At 34.1% G+C, this 23,993-nt stretch overlaps 1 protein-coding gene across 3 annotated transcripts; it reads left to right on the forward strand.

Annotated features, from left to right (window-relative positions):
• Positions 1-199: 199 nt before the first annotated feature.
• On the forward strand, positions 200-23,991 carry ash2 (Set1/Ash2 histone methyltransferase complex subunit ash2). 3 transcript variants are annotated; one of them, XM_090106726.1, is made up of 10 exons: positions 200-516; positions 607-785; positions 1,000-1,147; positions 1,362-1,558; positions 18,928-19,139; positions 19,362-19,539; positions 20,386-20,542; positions 21,511-21,634; positions 22,058-22,312; positions 22,787-23,991. In XM_090106726.1, exons 1-10 carry the CDS (start codon positions 374-376, stop codon positions 22,889-22,891), a joined length of 1,698 nt encoding a protein of 565 aa, XP_089962852.1. In that variant the 5' UTR covers positions 200-373; the 3' UTR covers positions 22,892-23,991. The 3 variants fall into 3 exon arrangements, with proteins under 3 accessions (XP_089962852.1, XP_089962853.1, XP_089962854.1); XM_090106727.1 differs by lacking the exons at positions 200-516; positions 607-785; positions 1,000-1,147; positions 1,362-1,558 and adding an exon at positions 6,564-6,685 and having other exon boundaries at positions 22,787-23,929; XM_090106728.1 differs by lacking the exons at positions 200-516; positions 607-785; positions 1,000-1,147; positions 1,362-1,558 and adding an exon at positions 6,835-6,984 and having other exon boundaries at positions 22,787-23,931.
• The last annotated feature ends 2 nt before the right edge of the window (positions 23,992-23,993 follow it).

The raw sequence follows: 23,993 nt of genomic DNA on the forward strand, positions 1-23,993 counted from the left end.
TGTTTGAATTAGTCTTAGAGCATTAAACCAAGAATGCTCCAAGGAATTAGTATAGGTGTATATTAATATGTTTGCAATTTATTGCTCCGAGGTCCATGGTCTTCCATGGTTTTTAACCGACTTCATCTGTTTGACAGTTGACACAACTTTGCTTGTCATTTGTCATGTGGTGACGTATGATTATGTCTTTTGAGTTTGAAGTATTTTATCAACCTGACGATTGATCTACCGTTTAATAAATAAATATACATTATACGCTTACCGATCACAGTAATTCAGTCTGTAATCTTATAGCTATTATTCGTAGAATTTGACATGAAATATTAATTGGTTAATTTAAATCCACTAACCCTCCCGGTTATCCATTACTGTAATGGCTTCTGTAAATGAAGGAGTTCAAATATCTAACGATGCCATGGACAATTCGCATAACTCTCAAACAGAATCTCAAAAAGCGGGGGAAAATCTCGACAAAAACAAACACAAAAATGCTGATACTCAAGGAAATTGTTACTGGTATGTTTTTTAATTAGAGTAGAAAAAAAAAGTTATTCAACCTGGCTGTTGTGTTTCTTCTTTTTTAATAACAATGTAACCTCTTTTCAGCGGCAAAGATCGAAACTTGAATATAGTGGAACTTCTTTGTGCTTCTTGCAACAGGTGGTTTCATGAATCCTGTATTGGATATCAACTGGGAAAATTAGTCCCATTTATGTCGAATTATTTGTTTATATGCAAAAATTGCTCACCAACAGGATTGGAAACATTTAAAAAGAACCAAGCTAGTAAGTAAAAGTTACTTCAATTTGTTGATAAAATCTCTATCATAATTCTGTAGTCGGCAGGATACTCATGATGTGGTATCATGCTCTAAGACCTATAATAATAATTATTTTTTGATTATTTTTCCGTTGACTAGTGGACCATGATGAATTCTGCTTACAATTACATAAATGAGCCTGTAGCTTTATCATTATTTTATTATGTTTTATTTTATAGCTTTTCCACAAATGTGTCTGACTGCAATTGCAAATTTAAGACAAGAAAGCATTAAAGAGGGAAGCAGTAAGTTCCTGTTTAGTAAGGATAAAGAAATAATACCATACATTGATCAATACTGGGAAGCTATGACGACTATGCCAAGACGGTAGGTATTTATTTACTGATGAAATAAAAAGAATATTTCATTCTTCTTTATTGTCTATGGATTAAAAAAAAATCTATATCACATTCCATTTTTAAAATTTGTCTTGCAGTTTTGGGACATGATTTGAAGTTCTTAATTTTTTGTGATTTGGTAATAATAACTGTTTAATTAGGAGATTTCAAGAATTTAGTTTTTAATGTGTGCTTGTTTTTAGAGTTACGCAATCCTGGTATGCAACAGTGCAGAGGGCGCTAATAAAAGACATACAAGTGACATTCACCTATGAAGAGGACGCACACCAAGGCCCCATGTTTGGATTATTTAACTTGCAACTAACAAATATTAAACCCAATTATGAAGCTATGATAAAGCAGGGCCAGTTAAAGGTGACCGACATGGGAATAGCTACGGGTAAGTACTTAGATATAATTTTTTCAAATTGTTTTAGTAGGTACATATTATTATTATTTATATTTTTTTTATTATGTGACCACATCTCACCAGGCAATTGTTACTATAGTTAATAGTCACGGATTTTCTAGTTTTATCAGGATGAAGTTGAATGTGGAAGATTTAAAGTTTGGAATATTTTTGTGTATATATTATAAAGGTAGACATCATCAACAGGGGCAATTGTGGAGTATTGTAATTACATTTTAATTTGAAAATTTGTTTAATATGTGAAATGCATGCAATGAGTGCTCTTAATTTATTTTTTTATAAGAGATCAAATAAATGTTTATTTTGTCAGTTTATGCATTCCCGTGGAAAAAGAAAGCAGGTTGTTAGGAAACAATACCCGCTCTTGATTCAACACCTCTAAGCAATGTAGTTTAGGGTATTTGATTCAAATATGTAATTAACCCTTTTTTGTTTTGTTTGATGTGATATTTTAAACAAGCAAGACATCTAGGTGGAAAATTGTTGTTGTTTGGCATCTCCGCTTCTTATAAATAAATATAAATATTTCAGTTTTGTTATGAAATCCAGATGGCTGAAACAAATATAATTTAAAATAAACACTTATATGTATAAGATAATCAACACCTAGACACAGAACAAACATCTATGTTCATGACACTAATATTTGCCCCGGATTGGAATCAAACCCACAACCTCTGGCTTGGAAGGCAGGGTCACTACCAATTAAGCCAACCAGTCAGTCGGTTATGTACTTTATTTGGCGATCACACCCAGTCACTGCATTGAAATTGTTTAAAAACAACAAGCTTATGCTCAGGCTTATTTTACAAAAAATTAGGAACAGAGACAAGAATATATTTTTTCTTTGCTACAAAGATGTGTAGTTGAAGTGTAGTTGTATGTAAAATGATAAATTAAAAATAAAATATGGTTAAATATGGTGATGACTAAAACTTCTAAAGCAATAGTCTACATTTAATTGAAGCTAGGCCCGAGGTTCACTCGCATTGTAGATGCAGTGGATGTTTTGTATTGACATATTTACTGATTTCATTTGTAATAGAACGTGATATTTTAATTACATACTGAAAGGCCGAAAAACCTGTGTCTTGTGTAAATTTTATATTTCATAAAAAAAAAAATTGAACAAATTATTATATTTGTTTAAAAACACAATGAAAGGAGCAATAAATAAAATTTATTGAAATAAGGCCTATATTTCAAAAGGTTATTTATGAAGATAGTTGTGTCGCGCGGTATCACCCGCGCCCGTACAAGTACATATTTCTATACCATATAGGATATCTTCTGATAGATCCATAAGCTATATTACTGCCAAGGATCATCAAATCTTATCGCGTGAAAGAGTAAAAAACATACATCTATCCAATCTTACAAACTTTTGCGTTTATAAAATTATGTACTAGATTTCCGTTTCCGGCTTCCCCCGTTTTCAAAGTAAAACCTGCATAGTTCCCGTTCCAATGTAGCTGTAGCCTATGTCTTATTCTGGGTCTAATTGGTTCAGTAGTATTTGCGTGCAAGAGTTAACAAGCATCCATCTATCCATCTTCACAAACTTTCGCAGTTATAATATTAGTAGGATTATATTTGTAGGATTGAGAGATGGCATACCTAATTTGATCAAATGGCATAAACTAGCTTATGAATATATCATAGGTACGACATTTTGTTGAACTTTCTACAGACTTCGTATGCGACCCCATGAGACCGCTCATTCAGAGCTAAATTTAACTTTAGCGCCGCCGATAAAACTGTCGCACTTATTTCAAAATTTTGCATAAAATGGACTGCCTCTTTACGTTCACAACTACATATATATTGATTTATATTTTATGGTGGTACATATTTCGCAATAAAAGGTAGCCTATGTTCTTTCTCAGGGTCGAAACTCTAAAGATTGTCTGTGCCAAATTTCATCAAAATCGGTCCAGTAGTTTATGCGTGAAAACCATACATACATACATACATACATACAAACCTTTCCTCTTTATAATATTAGTATAGATGTAGATTTAGCAAATAAAAAGAACGAATACTTAAATAAAAAGAGTTGATCGTACTTAGGTAGGTTGTAGCAGATTTTAAAAATGATATGCTAAGTATAGGTATGAGCAATAGCTCGTTTTTCCATAAAAAAGTGTGGTCTAAGTTTATATTTTGACATAATATAAATATCTACTAATTATTACCTGCAAAAAAAGATCAAATCAAGGTATTCAATCATATTATTATCACGAAGCACGAATTCGGAACAAGTATTTCTTACATGAGCAAGTATTTTTTATTTGTCATCATAATAAACATTGCACCATTCTTCTGACAAAAAAGAGATTATATACAAAGATGATTTATATTTTTTATCTTTCTGATTTTCGGTACATTATCGCATACATATCACTACATAGTATAAAACAAAGTCGCATTCTCTGTCCCTATTTCCCTATGTTCCTTTGTACGCTTAAAACTTTGAAACTACGCAACGGATTTTGATGCGTTTTTTTTTAATAGATAGAGTGATTCAAGAGGAAGGTTTATATGTATAATAACATCCATTAAATAGTGGAGAAGTACTGTTATTTTTGAGGTTTCTAATATGATGTCGTAAATAATTACATTTTTTCCGCTTACATTGCAAACGCAGGCTGAACCCTACGAGTTTTATCAAAAAATGTACTAAGTATTGTACAAAAGGTCTACAGAAAAGTCCGCGATGGCATATGTCTATCTCTTATGAATAACCCACAATAACTTTTTTTTGTCATTTACTTTATACGACAAATAATGGCTAATTTTCGAAGCGATTTTAACCAATACAGCATTAATCCTTAACCAATTAAATACCTTGAATACATTGTTCATTTAATATAGTTCTATATGGCACTTTACACCGTATGATTTAAGTGAATATTTTCGAAGATATTACAGATTTAAAAATTGCGGGACGTGCCGTTTGCGGCGGTACCGGCCGGCCGGGCCGCTATGTTTTTATATACAACGTTAAAAGTTTTTCTGTAGTGTATTTAGTATCAGCATTGCACCCGTGCGAAGCCGGGGCGGGTCGCTAGTAATATATAGTTCCATAAAACTGACCCTATTTGTCTAGAACCTTTCAGTAATAGACCGGGAGATACTGACACAAAATTTCGAGTCATTTGTAACAGGATGGCGGTTCTACAGGGGTCTTAGTACGCAATGACAAAAAGAAAAACGATGGTGTGAACACTGGTACCGGCGGCTTAGTCGCGTGGGCGTTAGTCGAACTCGTCGTAAAAATAGCGAAAGTCAAACGATTTGTAACACAAAAGTTTTAGAATTTACCGATAGCCCATAAAAAAGAAGTAGGCGGTAGTGTCATGCCATACTTTTCCGGTGTGACTTACAGCCCGCCATACCGACGCAAATGTGTTGATTTAAAAAAAAAACAATTCAACCATTTGTACCAGGCTAACTTTTGCACAGGTAACCATCGTCGTGTAGCCATTTACGAAAATCACCATACCATACTTTTCGGACGATTCCAAATGGTCGCCATACCGCCGAAAAACTGCAAAAAATTTTTTTTTCGCCAAACTTTTTGTACCAGTATTGCATTTGGATTTTTGGAGAGTATTTGATAAAATGTGACCATTATTATATTTGCCATACTTCTAGTAGGGGGAAAAAGTGCTGCCATACTTCATAAATAAATTTATTATTAATTTATAGAAGTGAAGATTTCTACCACCTAGATCTTTGAAATTTTGTATTTATATTTGTTGAACCTCAAACTTATAGGACAGATTAATGCCATACTGTTACAAATCGTTCAAAATACGAATAAAATCATACAATAAAAAAAAATCTTATACACATTCGCCACCTCCCACAGGTATGGCATTATCAGACTTCTATTTATAATCATTCAGGAGTTGTTGAAAAAAAAAATTAGGGTGTTACAAATGGTTCGGCGAAAAAAAAAATTTGCAGATTTTCGGCGGTATGGCGACCATTTGGAATCGTCCGAAAAGTATGGCATGGCGATTTTCGTAAATGGCTGCACGACGATGGTTACCTGTGCAAAAGCATGCAAAAGTTAGCCTGGTACAAATGGTTGAATTGTTTTTTTAAATCAACACATTCGCGTCGGTATGGCGGGCTGTAAGTCACACCGGAAAAGTATGGCATGACACTACCGCCTACTTCTTTTTTATGGGCTATCGGTAAATTCTAAAATTTTTGTGTTACAAATCGTTTGACTTCGCTATTTTTCCGACGAGTTCGACTAACGCCCACGCGACTAAGCCGCTGGTACCAGCGTTCACACCATCGTTTTTATTTTTGTCATTGCGTACTAAGACTCCTGTAGAACCGCCATCCTGTTACAAATGACTCGAAATTTTGTGTCAGTATCTCCCGGTCTATAAGTAGTGGGAATTCGAGAATTTATCCCGGCTCAGCTTTGAAAACAAATATTCGCACTGTTAAATTATACAGTGTAACCCTGAAGTTATTTCTTCGGTTTGTCAGAAGTATATATTTTCATGGACAAATATTTAACCGTATGTCGTTTCCCTTAAATCTTGCGAAATGAATTATCAGCATTATGATGGTTTAGGCGTCAGGGCTAATAACGGATATGCCAAGATTCTAGACCAAAAATTAATTGTGCTTTATCAGTAACACTAGATACGAATAATATATTTTTTTTCTAATTGGAGCATCATAACACTAATAAATATTGTCAGTTCATTTGATGACAAAAAGCTATAATTTGACTACAACAGGTTTTGTGTATAGGACATAATATTAACGATATTAGGGCGCTAACGTTGGTCATATGAACGAAGTGGTAGCAAATAATACTTCGTAAGTTACGCGAACATGTCGCATAAAATTCTAGACCAAGTATTGAATAATGACATTGTTCTGTATGCACTGCGGTGGTGTTTGTAAACACGGACGATACACACAGGCGCGACACGTATACGCTACGTTGCGAGTGTGGCTCTACTCCCACTTTAAACGCTCACATACGCGGCGTCGCGTCCAACGACGATATCTCCATCGATTCCACCTTATTATTTCCATATTAAACCTTGAACTTTATGGCTGGTGAGTTATATTTTGTAAAATAAAACCATTAAAATTTTTACACCAGACGTAATAAGAGGTACGTACGTGAATGGCCTTGAACGGATGTTTACTTTGCATGCTCGTATTATAATGTAGGTTTTTTATCACAGTGGCATGGAAAAGCTATTGAAAGTATTCGAGTTCATTTAATTTGCATTATTGTAAATGTGATATGTATCTTTGTGTATGTTTAGGGCAGTTACTAGTTCGTTATCTTATCACTGTTTCGTAGTCGGTCGTCGAATTAATGTGATTACCGTTCCCGTTCGACATGGATAGTAAGTGTTTTATGATTATTTACACGCTTTTAAGTTATATTTATGTGCGATTTAGTTTACAGCTTCAAAACAATATGTTACTGCTAAAACAAACAATTTCGGAGTTTATTATTATGGACGTATTTATAGGGTAATGTTTTATTCGTTTACGACGAATACAAACTTAACTTATAGGTCATCCACAATTTGAGTAGAACACTGAAGATAACAATCGTTGCGTAACATGTTTTCTGTAGCGCTGACTTAATTAGCATTTTATTATGTTTATTCAAATAAAGGTAATTGTTAACCAGAAGTCTAGTTGATATTATGTTTTCGTTGAGATATAATATAAATGGAGATTAAACGAGAATTTTATTTGTGACCTACTTTTCCTGTTATCGTAGTTTTATTAATATAGCGTGTGAGTAAATTAAGCTTGACCTTTTTTGATTAAATATTAAATAATTTTTTTTCGTACCATGAATGTTTATTTTATGAAAAAATATTTTCTTCGTTGCATTGTCGACGCTTTATGTTGCATTTATTAGCTTAACTCGGTAAGTGAATGTGATCTAAGATCCGATTAGCTTGACTGATTAATGTTAAATACAAACGAATATCAAAGATCTTTTATATCAATTTTAATCACACACAATATCAAGAATTTAACAGTAATAGCTGTACCTAGTTCGTAAAAATCTAGAAAAATACAAAGACAATTTCATGCGACGCGGTGACGTAATACCCACTTTCGCTAATACTCCTGGGTACCTAGGACTTATAGTGAAGCAATATTTCATGGTTATGATTTAATTTAAATCAGTGATGTGTATTGATATAGAGCTTCACAAACCAAATAGCAATAAACCAAATAGGTATGTGATATACATGCGATTTCCAATGGTAAACGAACGATATATATTTTTAATTTAAGGATTAAAAATTAACATATTAAAGTAGCTTCTTATAATAAAATTACCATTACAAGTTTGTTCTGGTATTTTAACATACAATTCTAGCTCTATAATATTATATTATTTCCCTATTGTAACTCTACATGTTACACGGTTAGGCCACAGATTAGAGAATAGTTACTTCGTAACAGATACATCACTCCCATACAAAAGCTAAAATACCTACGCTATATTTACCTACAAAATGCGCCGCAACTCGGCTGCAGTAAAAAATGTACTCTACGAACACGCACCGAGAAGCGAGTTTCCCGCGCACGCCGCGTGATTGCGTCATCAAACGAAAACTTTAGGGTTGTACCGAGCGCGTAAATTAAACACAGAGTTGCTGAAACACTTAATTTTTTATTGTTAATTATATTTGTTACATTATACAATAAAAAAAATGAAATCTTATTGATAGTAGTTGTTTCCTTCGGTTTACCCGCGTGGACCCGCTATATGTGTTTCCTGGATAAAAAGTAGCCTGGTCTAGGTTTGTGAGTTTCTTTGTTACTGCGTGGCTCGGGGGCTGCTGACTATATGGCTGAGATTTACGGGTTCACGGGTAGAGGGTTCATTCGGGTGAATCTGCGGCCACAAGACCAATACAGATAAAAATTATATGTGCTTTAATACATCGACACCCGTCCACATCGCAATTATAACCGGGCATCTTGGTAGCGAGCGCGGGAAACGTGACGCGGGTGCGCAGTCTCGCGTGTGCCAACCAACTGCCGCTTGGGTCGGTACCGACCTACTGTGCGGTAGGCACTTATAGCGCGACCTTGAGCGAGTGACGGAGGCCTGGTTAGGCTTAAGGTTGATGTTCCGACCGTCCCTCCATACATTTTTGATTACCTCTAAACACTTAACACAGACACTATTTCTTTAAAACTAATCATTTTATCACTTCTCTATAATGAAATGTGTGCGCGTTCGACCTTTTTAATCAATAATTTACAATATTTACTTAGAAAAACAACAGTAAAATACCGGAAAAATTTGACACTTCTACAGTAGTGTGCGTGACTTTTGCCAAGCGAAACACGACATAAAGCACGACATCTAGCGCATAGACTATATACTTATTACAGATCTAGCGCGTCAATGTCTAAACGAAAGGCGATGTTTAGACATTGACGCGCTAGATGTCGTGCATTCGCGTTCGTTATCTTATGCATAATGAGCATAATTCTAATAAATCAAAGTTCTGTGTAAAAATTGAGTAATTTCATTTCCAATCGTTCAAAGAAAATAACAATAAAATAAAATAAAACTAATGACCTTAGAAACTATGTTTTTTTTTATTTATTACTCATTATTGTTCGTCCGTCGTAGGTCTGTAAACTGTATTGTACACTGAAGGTAAATGGTACTGTAGGTACTTTAGTTCGGCGTCGTCGCTCGTCGGCTTGATATAAAATTACATTCTTGATTTCATTGACACGCGCTATGATTTGCGCGCGGAATTTCTTGTGTTGTGAATTTATTTTTGTATGCTATGCATTTTAATTGATTCAAATTGCAATGTTTCTCTAGTATGCATTTGAGACTATATTGTAAATTGTAATAATTGATCGTGGGTATAGTAATTAATTATTCTAATAACGCAATTAGTAATATATGTATTTTCGGTGGGATTCAAAACAAAAAATTGGCCCGTGATTTTTATGAAATTTCACCACATTGCAAATCACATCAATCATAGTTCATACACATGTATGACGAAAGTGATTAGTATTGTGGCTAACATTGACTCATCAGTTCATCACTGAAACCAGTGATAAATCAGTACCTATATCATATTGTGTTTGAATATTTTTAAACAATGATATAAGTATACAATTATTATAAATCGGTAAACTATCAAAGTAATCACAAACTTGCAAACATTGGTAAAATGTCCAGTAGTTTATGAGCCTATTCATTACAATCAAACAAACAAACAAAGTTTTCCTCTTTATAATATTAGTGTAGACAAACACTATGAATACGATCACGAATGCAAATTCGGGGATTTTCTAATTATTGCTAAATAATAATTGAATTCGTTTTGAAATACTCTATAATTTTTAGTGTATAAATAGACATTTATAATGTGGTGCTCATTTTTTTTGTACTGCTAACGCTATTGTAGGTACCTATTTTCGTTGTTTTATTTCAAGTGAACACGGCCATACAATTTTGTCACGAGCCGCCTATGATTGTAGGTACTTTTGTTAGGCTCCTTCGTCGTCCGCGTCGGCTCGAAAGTTCTTGATTTCATTGTCACGCGCTATGATTTGCGCGCGGATTTTCTTGTGTTGTGAATTTATTTTTGTATTATTATTATTTTTTATTTTTTTTTTATTTTATTGATTCAAATAAAATATTTCACTAGTATGCATTTGAGACTATATTGTATTATGTATAATTTATCGTAGGTATAGTTATTCTTATAACGCAGTTATATTTTCGGTGGGACAATTTGACCCGTGATTTTTCTGAAATATCACCACGTTGCAAATCACATCAATCATACACACGTATGACGAAAGTATAGTGGCTATAATTGACTCATCAGTTCATCACTGAAACCAGTGATAAATCAGTACATATATCATATTTTATTGTGTTTGAATATTTTTTAAACAACGATATATACAATATTATTATAAATCGGTAAACTACCAAAGTACTTCCGAATTTTCAGACAGACAAACAAGTAGTTTGAACACGCAGTTTTCTTATACTAGTAGCAAAAATCAAAACCATAATATTATGTTTCCCTACTATATTTTACTAAAAGTCGAGTGCGTCGAAATCGTAAATAATAATATGTTTTTCACCTTCCTGGTTATTTTCCCATAGTAAATAGTGTTTTAGGTTTGTTGTTGTAGGTAGGAATAATAATAATTATTCTTACATGTTGGTTATGAAATGTATATTGAAATAATTTACTTTTACAAATCATTAGTGATATAAGTTTTGAGTGAAAATGCTTGGATCAGCATAATATTATATGGTACTTCAAATACATGTTTTGATAAAAAAAACAATAGTGTAATAAAAGAAAACTGCGTTTTATTGTAATCAATGTTGACAATTTTAAATTCCAAAATTATTGATCAATAAAATAGTTTACACCAACAAATATAACTTTTATTTTTATAACAATCGTTCATAATATAAACCGTAGCAGGTGGCGTTTTGAAGTTCTGTCTACTCATACAGAAAAATGGAAAACTTGTTTTTTTTGTAAACAATTTATTACTCATGTTGTTTGCGTTTGGCAACTCGAAGCGTGGTCGTCCGTCGTAGGTACTTTTGTTCGGCGTCGCGTCGTCGTCCGCGTCGGCTTGATATAAAACATTCTTGATTTCATTGACACGCGCTATGATTTGCGCGCGGAATTTCTTGTGTTGTGAATTTATTTTTGTATGCTATGCATTTTAATTGAATCAAATTGCAATATTTCTCTAGTATGCATTTGAGACTATATTGTAATAATTGATCGTGGGTAGGTATAGTAATTAATTATTCTAATAACGCAATTATATTTTCGGTGGGATTCAAAACAAAAAATTGGCCCGTGATTTTTATGAAATTTCACCACATTGCAAATTATATATTATACAATTACAATTACAATTATTATAAATCGGTAAACTATCAAAGTAATTACAAACTTGCAAAATATGCTTTTCCGAATTTTCAGACAGACACACAATTTTATTAGTTTGTTTTAGCAAAGTAGGTACCTATACCTATACGCTTACGTCGCGCGTCGCGTCGTCGAAAACGGTGCGCCCAGAAACAAACATACCTAATTCAGTTACAATCCTTTTTTTGTTCCGTAATTTATTGTATTTATTCTAATACGATTTTTTTTATTCGTCGGCCAGTTCTACTAGGTATAAAAAGATAAAATTGAAATATAATTATTGTAGCGACAGCCATATTATGTTACTTACTATGTTTTCGTAAATATGTTTTTCACCTTCCTGGTTATTTTCACATAATCTTATCTTATATATAAAAATGAATCGTAAAATGTGTTGGTAAGCGCATAACTCGAGAACGGCTGAACCGATTTCGATCATTCTTTTTTTATTATATTCCTTGAAGTACGAGGATGGTTTTTATGTAGAGAAAACGTAAATATTATGTACCACGGGCGAAGCCGGGGCGGACCGCTAGTATATATATATAAATGAATCGCAAAATGTGTTGGTAAGCGCATAACTCGAGAACGGCTGAACCGATTTCGATAATTCTTTTTTTATTATATTCCTTGAAGTACGAGGATGGTTCTTATGTAGAGAAAACGTAAACATGTACCACGGGCGAAGCCGGGGCGGACCGCTAGTCTTATATATAAAAATGAATCGCAAAATGTGTTGGTAAGCGCATAACTCGAGAACGGCTGAACCGATTTCGATAATTCTTTTTTTATTATATCCCTTGAAGTACGAGGATGGTTCTTATAGCTAGAGAGCTAGTTAGTTTAGTTTTAGTGCAGTGGCAGTGTAAATGTTGTTGTTGAGGTTATGTAAATTTAACACTTTAGTTAACTACCAAGATATAAAGAAATGAGGATAGGACACAATAACTGTTGGTTGAGGTATTTATAAACTCATAATATACTTTTAAAAAAATCACGTTTTAATAAATTTCTAGAATTAAATTAGAACAGCTGATTCAAAATAGCCTAAAAAATCTTAATAATAATAATTACGCTTCACAGCAAGAAGAAATGTACCATATGTACCCGCACAAAGTCGATATTGTGTTGCCTACCGTTCGACTCAATGGCTAGGGTTGTAACTACCTTTAATAATTATTACCAAACTAATAAACCGAGTGATGCGAAATAACCATAATTCTTTTAGAGTTTGATAAAATGATCAGGCAGGTATTTTCTTTAATCCTCTGAATTCTCGGTTACTAAATTGTATCGTTGAAATTATTCTTAATCGCGTAAATTTAATAAATAATCATATGGAAAACACTTTTCATTTGTTTTTTTACTTTCACGCCCAACTACTATACAATAATTACGTTGTTTCGGTATTTTGACGAGAAAACGCAGGAAACATCCGTTGTATCATTTTAGATAGATTGTATATTTTGTATCTGTAGAATTGAAATCAAAGCTATGTATATGTTGTCTCCATTCTTTTCTTATCGGATTGTTGATCCCAATGCGAATGCGTCACTTAAATTTTATAAAAGACAATTAAGAACATCAAAAATAAAGTGATACGTAAATATTTCACAGTGCAATATATTATGTAATTAATAATAATTATATATTTATGAAAAAATAATTACATCAGATTTAATAATAGCAATTGTTTTGAATGTACATAATATGAATAAATGATTACATCATAATAGTAATAATCACAATTGTTTTATTTCCCATTTGTTGCAACCCTAGCATATTTTCATGTAGCAGCAGAAGTACCTACACTGGCGGCGCGGCGGCATCGTGCGACATCAAAGGCATTGCCTTACTAGGTAAGTTTATAATGACTCATTTCTTTTATTATATAATTTACGTTTTACTTTTACAGAATCCGATTCAATGGATTATGAAGACGAGTCACACAACGCCATACGATAGTGATGATGAATGAACATTTCAATAAATGCATGCGTGTTTTTTTATGTTGTTTTGTAATTGTTAATTGTTTCTTAAATAAAGAAATAAACTAAATATTTAAATGATGATTTGTTATTTGCAACACAACTTTATATTTGAGATTCTTTACAAATGTATATTTAGTTTTGTATCATCAAATTTATAAATTTTATTCCATAGTTTTCAAAATTAAATGTAAATGACCATAAAAACATTAATAAAGTAAATCATTGATGTAAGGTCAGGGAACGTAATACATATATACATCTGACCATGTAGAAGCTAAGTCTTGTTGACTGCTGAAGTCTGTAAAGTTTTGTTGTCTGCTGAAGTCTGTACGCAATGAAAATGTCTGCCGTTTCGAAAATAAGTTTTTAAGACCCTAATAAATAAAATATATGAATGGCAGATCTGGTCAAATACTTTCAAAATTGTATTTTTTTCAGCACTTTCATAAGTGTCTGCCAGAATGTTATCCGCGTGATAATGGTCTGCCATTGTTATTTTCCGATAGTAATAATAATCTATTTTCAAATATCAAAATGGCAGACGTGGTCAAATGGTTTCAAAGTTCGCCAAAAATTTCCACCTGTCTTACCTAAGCGCGCGCCCCGTCCACCACTCTGGGCTTAGTGACTCCTCATCTCATGTATAGTAGGTATAGGGGAATCAACACACAAAAATCCAGGTCTGGTCAAATACATACAGGTAGCTTTGCGCTAGCTCTCTAGCTATTACTTCTTATGGAGAGAAAACGTAAACATGTACCACGGGCGAAGCCGGGGCGGACCGCTAGTAAATAATAAAATAATAAATAGTGTATTAGATTTGTTATTGTATCTTGTATACCTACGAATAATTATTCTTACGTCTTGTTGGGAAATGTTCAAATACCTACCTATTGAAATAATTTACTGTTACAAATCATTAGTGTTATTAGTTTTGAGTGAATAGGCATGGATCAGAAATTCAGAATATAATATGCTACTAACTACTCAAATACATACATGTTTACACAACAAACACCACTGACCTCTATAACTATAAGTTATAGAGGTCAGTGACCGTCAGTGACAAACACTATGGATACCTACGCTCGCGAATGCAAATTCGGTGATTTACTAATTATTGATACCTAGTCATTGAATTCGTTTTGAAATAGCCTGTACTTTGTAATTTTTAGTGTTATAGACATTTTATAAAAGGTGGTGCTCATTTTTTTTTGTAATAAATTATCCTGCTACGCTATTGTATTTTCGTTGTTTTATTTCAAGTGAACACCCATACAATTTTGTCACGAGCCGCCTCTGGCCTCTGGGTGAAATCAACCAGTCAAATGATTTTTGTTCTAATTGTATTTTGGTAGTAGTTTGTTTAGAATTTACATTACCATTGTTTAATTTTTATTTTGTATTTGCAGTAAAATAAAAAGATGAAAAACTTCATTAGGTATATTGTACGACACCTCACTCTGAATCGCGCTAGCGAAATTTTTTCGTTACAGAGCACATATACAACTTTCGGACAATCTTCATTGAGGCCGGCCGGCAAATCGAGTATGTCGAGAAACTTCACTTATTCGATGGAGGTATTCTACCTTCCTTCCTCCACAGTTGTGGGACCCCGACGTACATTGAACACGCAGCTTTCTGATACTAGTAGCTAAAATCAAAACCACAGATATGTCTGTGATCAAAACCATAATAATATTTTTACCTATTATTTTACTAAAAGTCGAGTGCATCGAAATTGTAAATATGTTTTTCACCTTCCTGGTTTTTTTTCCATAGTAAATAGTGTTTTTGATTTGTTGTTGTATGAATAATTATTCTTACTTGTTGGTTATGAAATGTATTTTGAAATAATTTACTTTTACAAATCATTAGTGATATTAGTTTTGAGTGAAAATGCTTGGATCAGCATAATATCATATTTGCTACTTCAAATACATGTTTTGATAAAAAAAAAACAATAGTGTAATGTAGGTAATAAAATAAAACTGCGTTTTATTGTAGGTAATCAATTTTGACATTATTTATTTCCCAAAATTACAATAAAATAGTTTACGCCAACAAATATAACTTTTATTTTTATAACAATCCTACTTCCTACTAATGCGAAAGTTTGTGAGGATGTGTATGTGTGTGTTTCACGCAAATACTACTGAACCGATTACAATGAAATTTAGCACACATATAGAACGTAACTTGGACACATTGAATAGGTTTTATCCCGGAAACCCCACGGGAACGGGAACTATACGGGTTTTTTTTTGAAAATGCGGGCGGAAAGCTAATCGTTCATAATAATATAAACCGTAGCAGGTGGCGTTTTGAAGTTTTGTCTACCCATACAGAAAAATGAAAACCACAGGAGATTGCCCAAGTGACTATGGCACTTGGTATCGCAATCAAACTTATTGTGTCAAGATGAAATATAGCTCAATTTAAAGCTTGATGTTAGTACTTTTAGATATGATTAAAGTTTTTATGTAAATAAGCCGCAGTTCGCGACAATAAAAATAAAACAATAGTTTTATTCAACACTTCAAAAAACTACTTAATCGAGTTTAAACTAACGATGAACGTTAAGTTTTACATTTATTACATAGGTAATATTTTAATTTACAAGACAAATGTGAAAAGTAAATCGTAATTTAAACATTATTTCAAAATAACATCGAACAATGCGTCGAACACATTCATTTGACATTTCAAATAGAAACTATGACATATTATGACGTTTGCAAGAGAGATAGATATAGGTATGTGTCAAAACAAAACTTTTACTTTTATTTCTATTTATTCGGTATAATTACAACTTAATAGTGATAAATATGATCATTATAAATACAAATAGGAATTAACAATATCACGAACACGTGACACAACTAGTATTTTACCGATTCCATACGTAGTCATACATGTTTCAAAAGAAAAACTTTTACTTTTACTATTATTTCAATTTATCCGGTTTAATTAAGACTTAATATTGATACATATGATCATTATAAATACAAATAGGAATTAACAATATAACGAATACGTGGCACAACTAAAATTTTACCGATACCACCCGTGGTCATTCTCCTTTGTGGGTCATTTGTAACAGGATGGCGGTTCTACAGCGAAAAAAGAAAAATGATGGTCAGAACGCTGATACCGGATACCTTAAGATACTGTAATATAAAATATTACTAGATTAGATAAAATATTATAGGTAATATCTTCACCGTGTGTGACGCGCTTTACATTCACGCCATCTAGAGTTAAATCTTTATCATTTTTGTATACGTCTGTGTGTGTAAACGACCCTGTATGCAATGACAGATGTTAAAACGCATAATTTTACCGAATTGGGTGGATTTTAAGGCAATGATATAACATATTTCAATAAAATATAATATGCAGTAACCGCCATGACTATTCCTAGGTTTGATGACTATTCCAATTACGCAAAAACTCAAATAAACTAGAAATGTAGAATTCAGCGCCATCTAGCGGGATATTGGCTGGGAACAGATCGTTGCAATCACCTTAATCACTCCATTTATATTAAATATTAATTATTAATGATTTTAATTAATGTGACTCTTGCTATTTGTAGAGGCTAGTTAGCGATTTTCGTATTAAATAAAAATCGATCGGATACCATTTTTATGTACTTAAAAAATATTGTGGAGCAGCATTCTGCGTCCAAACACAATAAAAATTAAATCTATTGGAATTTTCATTTGAAAACAAAACATTAGTATTTTTCAAAATTTCTCTAATGTTAATGTGAATTATTGAAAGTCATATATATAATCTTGAAACGTACATATTTTTCTTTATATGTTCTGTTCGCATATTATTAATCATTTTTCTAGTGCGCATTGTGTAACAGAATCTGATTGGTCTAAAACTTCTCGTATCGATTTAACTGGTATGATCTGTGTCTTAATATAGCCTATTAAGCTCGGGTTTCCAAGTAACGCGATGACCGCAAATCATAGATAGCAAAATGAAAAAGAAAATGCCAGCGCATTAGTTTCTATAATAAAAGATTTTGTATGAGCCCGATAAACAGGCCAGTTTAAACTAGGATATAGCCATTTGGGAGTGTAATAAGCTTGTAATCTTTTTATAAAACAGTATTGTTATTAATGGGTGTTTCAATAAAACACTGCAGTGTCGACTGTCGAGTCGCGAGTCGCAGCGCATGCGTGCGTAACAAAGGCGAAGCTGTAACACCGTAACTATTAATGTTATCATTAAAGTAGAAATTGATGCTAATATCTTTAATACAGGTATGAGGTTTTAGGCGATGCCTTCAGAAATAATTAGAAAGTCCGGTTGTCTGGAAGAAATCGCTATTTAGCGATAAGACCGCCATTTGTTTTAATTTATAATTAGATTAAGTTCATATTTATGTTATCTAAGAGCAATAAAGGATAAATAAATAAATAAATAAATAAAGTCCCTAAAGCTAATTTTCCACGAAAAGGATTATTTATTTAAGATATGAAATAAGTCAGAGTTTGCTCGTTTACAAGTTGTACAACGGGTTTACGGCGTATTCACTATTGACGTAAATTATACAGCTATCTGATGCCCTCGACTTCGCATAAGCACAAATACAACCAAATTAATCTTCCCTGTGACCTCTGCGGGGCCCTTTTGTAAGAAATGTCACTTGGGCCATTTTTTCTACGTGCTTATCCTTAACTTTACTTTCCTTAATACTAAGTGTTCTAAACTATATGCATATATTTTTAACACATATATGAAATGTTTTATAATACATAGAGTTCTCCATTTTCTTGATGGTGGATAAAACGTATTTTTTTTTCTGAAATGTTGTTTTTCGAAAACGGACGGACCCAATCAGAGACTGTTTTATAAATTACCCACGTACAATAATGTAGATAATATTTAAATGAATCTATTTGCCTCACACTTCAATGTGTTTTCTTTCTTAAATACGATAGTAACTGCCCGTTTCGCCCAATACAATGAGATAATCTGAAATTCGGAACAAAGATAATCTTGACCTTGGAAAAGGGCGTAGGCTACATTTTGTCCAGAAAACAAAACTTGATGCGGATGAAATGGGGAATGGAAATACGTCATGTTGTCACGCGATAACGTAATTTGCACGCGAGTAATTCTACGTCTAGTATGTTTTATACGATGAAACTGGCCTAGAGCTAAAATTACTTATTACTTAGGTAATAAAACTTATTAGGTACCTAGAAACAATGAGCCTTGTTATTGTTTATTATTAAATTGATATTTTCGTCATGTTTTAGCAAGGTCTAAGCCAAATCTTGTAGAAATTTTTGAAATAAGTGGTAAATTCAAATGTTTTGGAAATAAGTAGTCATAAATATTGCACTTTCAGTACCTCTAACGGGCAATGTAAAGGGCCGACAAGGCAAGCGGCGGCCCGCGGTGGGCGCTGAGACGGGCGCGCCGGTCGGCAAGAAGGGCAGGTCGAGCGATCTCAGCTCGCTCAAGCTACCCTCGCACGGGTACCCTACTGAGCATCCGTTTAACAAGGATGGCTATAGGTACATACTGGCCGAGCCCGACCCGCACGCGCCGTTCAGACAGGTAAATTGTGGTATGATGTAATAGGTGCTATGTTTTGTTTAGGTAAGTAATCTTACGGATTTAGACGGAGTCTTCGCTGACTTAATTCGTTTGATCTGTCTATTGACTAGAATTAAAAACCATGGGCGAAACGGAGTTGGCCTAGGGCAAGCTTACATTTTGCTATTGCAATAAACCATATCATCTGGAATTCCTCCATTGAAAATACGTCCCAAATTTCAGGAGTTTGACGAAAGCAACGAATGGAGTGGCAAGCCGATACCGGGCTGGTTGTACCGTTCGCTATGTCCCGGGGGCGTGTTGCTCGCGTTGCACGATCGAGCGCCGCAACTGAAGATTGCTGAAGACAGGCTAGCTGTCACTGGGGAGAAGGGCTATTGCATGGTGCGGGCGACTCATGGTGAGATTTGTATGAATTCGTTTATGAACGAACGTATATTCGATTTAATTTTAGAGATGCGGTCGAATTAATCGAACAGCGTCCTTTTTAATAAATACACTTTCACCCATGATATTATAAGTTGAAAAGTGCAGTATGCAGCACGCGAAATGTATCTTTTTCGCTCATGGTATTTGCCTTACGTGCGTTTTTGTGCCGTTTTTGAAGATAGAATGTTATTGGTAACCTATCTACAACTTTTTACTCATAATATTATCGACCTTGACTATAAATATCGATCGTGAATAATTTATAATAATTATCTTTATGCCCGCGGCTTCGCCCGTTTTGACTAGAACCTAATCTATATTAATATTATAAAGAGGAAAGGTTTGTATGTATGTATGGTTTTCACGTATAAACTACTGGACCGATTTGAAATTTGGCACAGATAATCTTTAGACCCTGAGAAAGAACATAGGCTACCTTTTATTGCGAAATATGTACCACGGGCGAAGCCGGGGCGGACCAGGTAGTAAATTATATACTAAAACTTTCCTCGAGAAAACCTGTATATATTTTGACTGACCGGTTGGCTTGGTTGGTAGTGGCCCTGCCTTCCAAGCCAGAGGTCGTGGGTTCGATTTCCACCCGGGGCAAATATTTGTGTGATGAACATAGATGTTTGCTCTGTGTCTGGGTGTTAATTATCTATATATAAGTATTTATTTAAAATTATGTATGTATGTTTATCAGCCATCTGGTTTCCATAACACAAGCGAAAGTTTAGTATGGGATCAGATCGTGCCATGTGTGAAAATTGTCCTGAAATATTTATTATTATTTATTTATTATTTGTATGCACAGGCGTGTCCCGCGGCGCGTGGTACTGGGAGGCGAGCGTGGAGGAGATGCCGGAGGGCGCCGCGAGCCGCGTGGGCTGGGGCCGCCGGTACGCCAACCTGCAGGCGCCGCTCGGCTACGACAAGTTCGGCTACTCGTGGCGCAGCAGGAAGGGCACCAGGTGCGGGTACTGGTGGCACGGGCAGGGGATAGGGGTAGGCTGGGTGGGTACTCCTGACGCAGACCCGATCCGGCGCCGACGTCCTATTGGGCGTCGTCGTCGCGTTGCGGCTGATTTACGCGGCCGCAACCAGCCTCCCTAACGAGGGGCGCCGGGCGATGGAGCGGGGATTTAGTCCATCGTCCAGTGAGTTGAGGCGGCGTGAGACGTGTTCCGCTCAGATCATTAGATCAGGTCAGAGCTGGCGGACTCATAGTTTGTGTTGGCCTGGAGACGGGCAGCTGCTGATGGGGTCACGGACCAATTCTACCTATACCCGTGGCCCCGTCGTTGATGCGGCTTGCCGGAACACAGTGGGGTTTTGGTCGGTAGGAATCCGACATAACCCACGGCCCTTTCCCCCAAGGCCGTGGGTATCTACTATCTATGCATGATTTCCCCACTAAAAAAAAAGGCTGGGTGGGTATAGATGGGTAGGATCACAATATACAGATACAAAGAAAATTATGATAATTGACAGATATACCAGAAAGAAGAAATACCCTTACGATTCTTGTAAACACTCTTGCTTGTGTGCGTGAGCCATTTCGTACGTGTTGTATGAAGTTTACCTACTGGTTGTATCTACATAATATTGTGATACTTGCGTATAAACAATCAAAATTGTATTGACGGAGCGGCAACGTCGCTCCGGCAATGCATGCCATGCGTCGCGCAAGACTATATCAACTAGACTGACTCTTAATATGCTATTAGGAAGAAAACTTAGCCATTTTGTAGCGTGGTTGACGATTGCATGAAGCAGCGCGGACATAATAAATATCGCGATTAGAAGGTTGCATGCAGGCAAATTTTCAAAAATCCTTTAAGTCTATCAAAATACTGTTATACGTAAATATGTATATTATGTCAGTTTCGCTTCTGTAAGTCTGTTTTCTTATTATATGCTTATTCGATTGATTTCACAGGTTCCACGAATCTCGCGGTAAGCACTACAGTCCGGGTTACGGTGAGGGAGACACGTTGGGTTTCCTCATCATTTTGCCAGATAGCCCCACTACCAAGTACACACCAAACACTTATAAAGATCGCGTAAGTACTTATAAAAGCTATACAATATTACTGAACATAAAGTACTCTTATTCAAGTAGAAAGACAATTTAACTCATAGAGAACATTTCATTATTTTAGGAAAGACACTGGAATCGAACTGACTAAAATCTGTTTAAATTACAACCTGTATGAAATCTCTACTAAACTTTATAAATATGTAGAGCACTTTTTTTTCAGTTGGCATTACATATTTCCCCCCTATAGTAGTTTAAGAAAGATTTCATATTCAGAAAATTATTATAAAAGAATCAAACAGTTTGAATAACTTCTTGTATATTAATAAATGTTATTTAATTATTTTCAACTTAAAAAAAATGTTCTAGCTATTTGAAAGCACTTTAGTTAGTTCCTTATTAAAAATAATTAAATGAATGATTTCTCAAATAAATATTAAACTTGCAGCCGCTCGTTAAATTCAAGAGCCACCTATACTACGAGGACAAGGACAACATCCAGGAATCTCTCAACAATCTGAAACCGCTATCAGGAAGTAAAATATACTTTTTCAAGAACGGCGAGTGTCAAGGCGAAGCGTTCACTGATGTGTTTCAAGGATGCTACTATCCATCCGTTTCGTTGCACAAGAATTGCACAGTCAGCGTAAATTTTGGACCCAATTTTAAATTCACACCGAACACCAAACATGCTTTTAGGCCGGTGAGTATGAGTTAAGATTTATTTATTACTTTATTGCTCTTAAAAATTACAAATTGTGACTTAATCTAGGATACATTGTAACAAACGGCGGCCTTATCGCTAAATAGCGATAAGGCGCTAAATATTTCTTCCAGACAACCGGTAATTTAGATGTGAAAGCATGTGAAGGGGTGTAGAAGTTATGAGATCAATTTAATAAAATCATAGGAATGAATTTAGATGAATGCCAAGTCTGTAAAATGTTTAAAAGAGTTATTTACTTCTTCCTACCTACTACCTTTAAAAATTAATTTTTGGTTACACAAACCATGAAAACAAAATTATTCTTAATAATATATGCATATCAATACAATAGTTAGAAGACACAAACCTAACAAACCAGAGCATGATTTTCAAATACCCTGTATTTTTTTATTAAGATATATCTTGTATTACATACAATTCGAATAATTAACAAACAAATATACCTTTTAGATGTCGGAGAAAGCGGAAGAGGCTATATGCGAGCAGACAATGGCTGACTTATTGTACTTGACCGAAAACGATGGGAAGCTGCGATTGGATAGTTTTAATCTCTGATATAACTAACACCGTTGAACGGTGTATAAGACTTTGTGCAGTGAAATTTGCGCATGTGAATGTAAGAAATAAGGGCATGATCTTAGTATAGTGATGGAATTGACACAAATTGAATATAATATGTACAATGGTAATAAAAGATTTTTCTTCCAATCTTAAATCAAGAATAAACTTCTGTGTACCTTATTGGTACTTATTAAACATATTTTAAGAGTGATAAGAAATAACATTTACTTAATTACAGTACCTAACAAATAATTGCATTGGTCTCACATTAGAATGGGCATGCATATTATGTATTGGAAGGTGTGAGGTACATAATATACTACATAGCACCTCCTAGTTGATATAATATCATTGAATATAAAACGGGAGAGTTAAATAATTATTTTATCAAGTCTAGTAAAGCTTCATTGTATAGTTTTTTGGTATTATTTTGAGTAGATTTTGGGACTTACTACTTTGATATATTCTAAAATATATGAATGTGAATAGCTTTTCTACTAGAATAGATAGCTATTTGAATAAATTGTTTAAAACTTAATATCTATACTAATATTATAAAGCTGAAGAGTTTGTTTGTTTGAACGCGCTAATCTCAGGAACTACTAGTATTGTATAAAGATGGAGCAGTATTGATATTTGTATGTACATATTATTTCATTATGTTATGTACTTTTCAAAATATAATCTTAAAAATATTTGTTGGTCAATGTGAGCGAGTTTCCGTTTTGGAAAGAATACAAACGCGATTTATTGTCTTTTCATAACAATTAAATGGAATCTAGCTATGAACACAATATAATAAGAATATTTCATTATTAAACTATGATAAACATTATGTAAACTATGTAAAGAATAAAGACACTGAATGAATGAATGAGATCATGAATCTTGAATATTAGTAGTAAGGGTTTTTATTTTATCAAAGAACAAATTTTTCCGTTTTGGTGGTGGCCGCTGCAGTAGCCTCTGCTGTTCATCTGTTAGAACTCTTTTTAATCTTGTGCACTGTGAAATACTTAATGAAGATTGTGTCAAAAGTATTGTATAATTTAGATACAAGAAATGTAAACAGAACAAAATCTTTTCAAGATTAAAA

The sequence above is a fragment of the Colias eurytheme genome, chromosome 10 (assembly GCF_061535395.1).
Source record: "Colias eurytheme isolate Ceu_HAF_F1 chromosome 10, ilColEury1 Martin Lab GWU primary, whole genome shotgun sequence".
In the NCBI taxonomy this organism is placed as follows: Eukaryota; Metazoa; Arthropoda; class Insecta; order Lepidoptera; family Pieridae; genus Colias; species Colias eurytheme.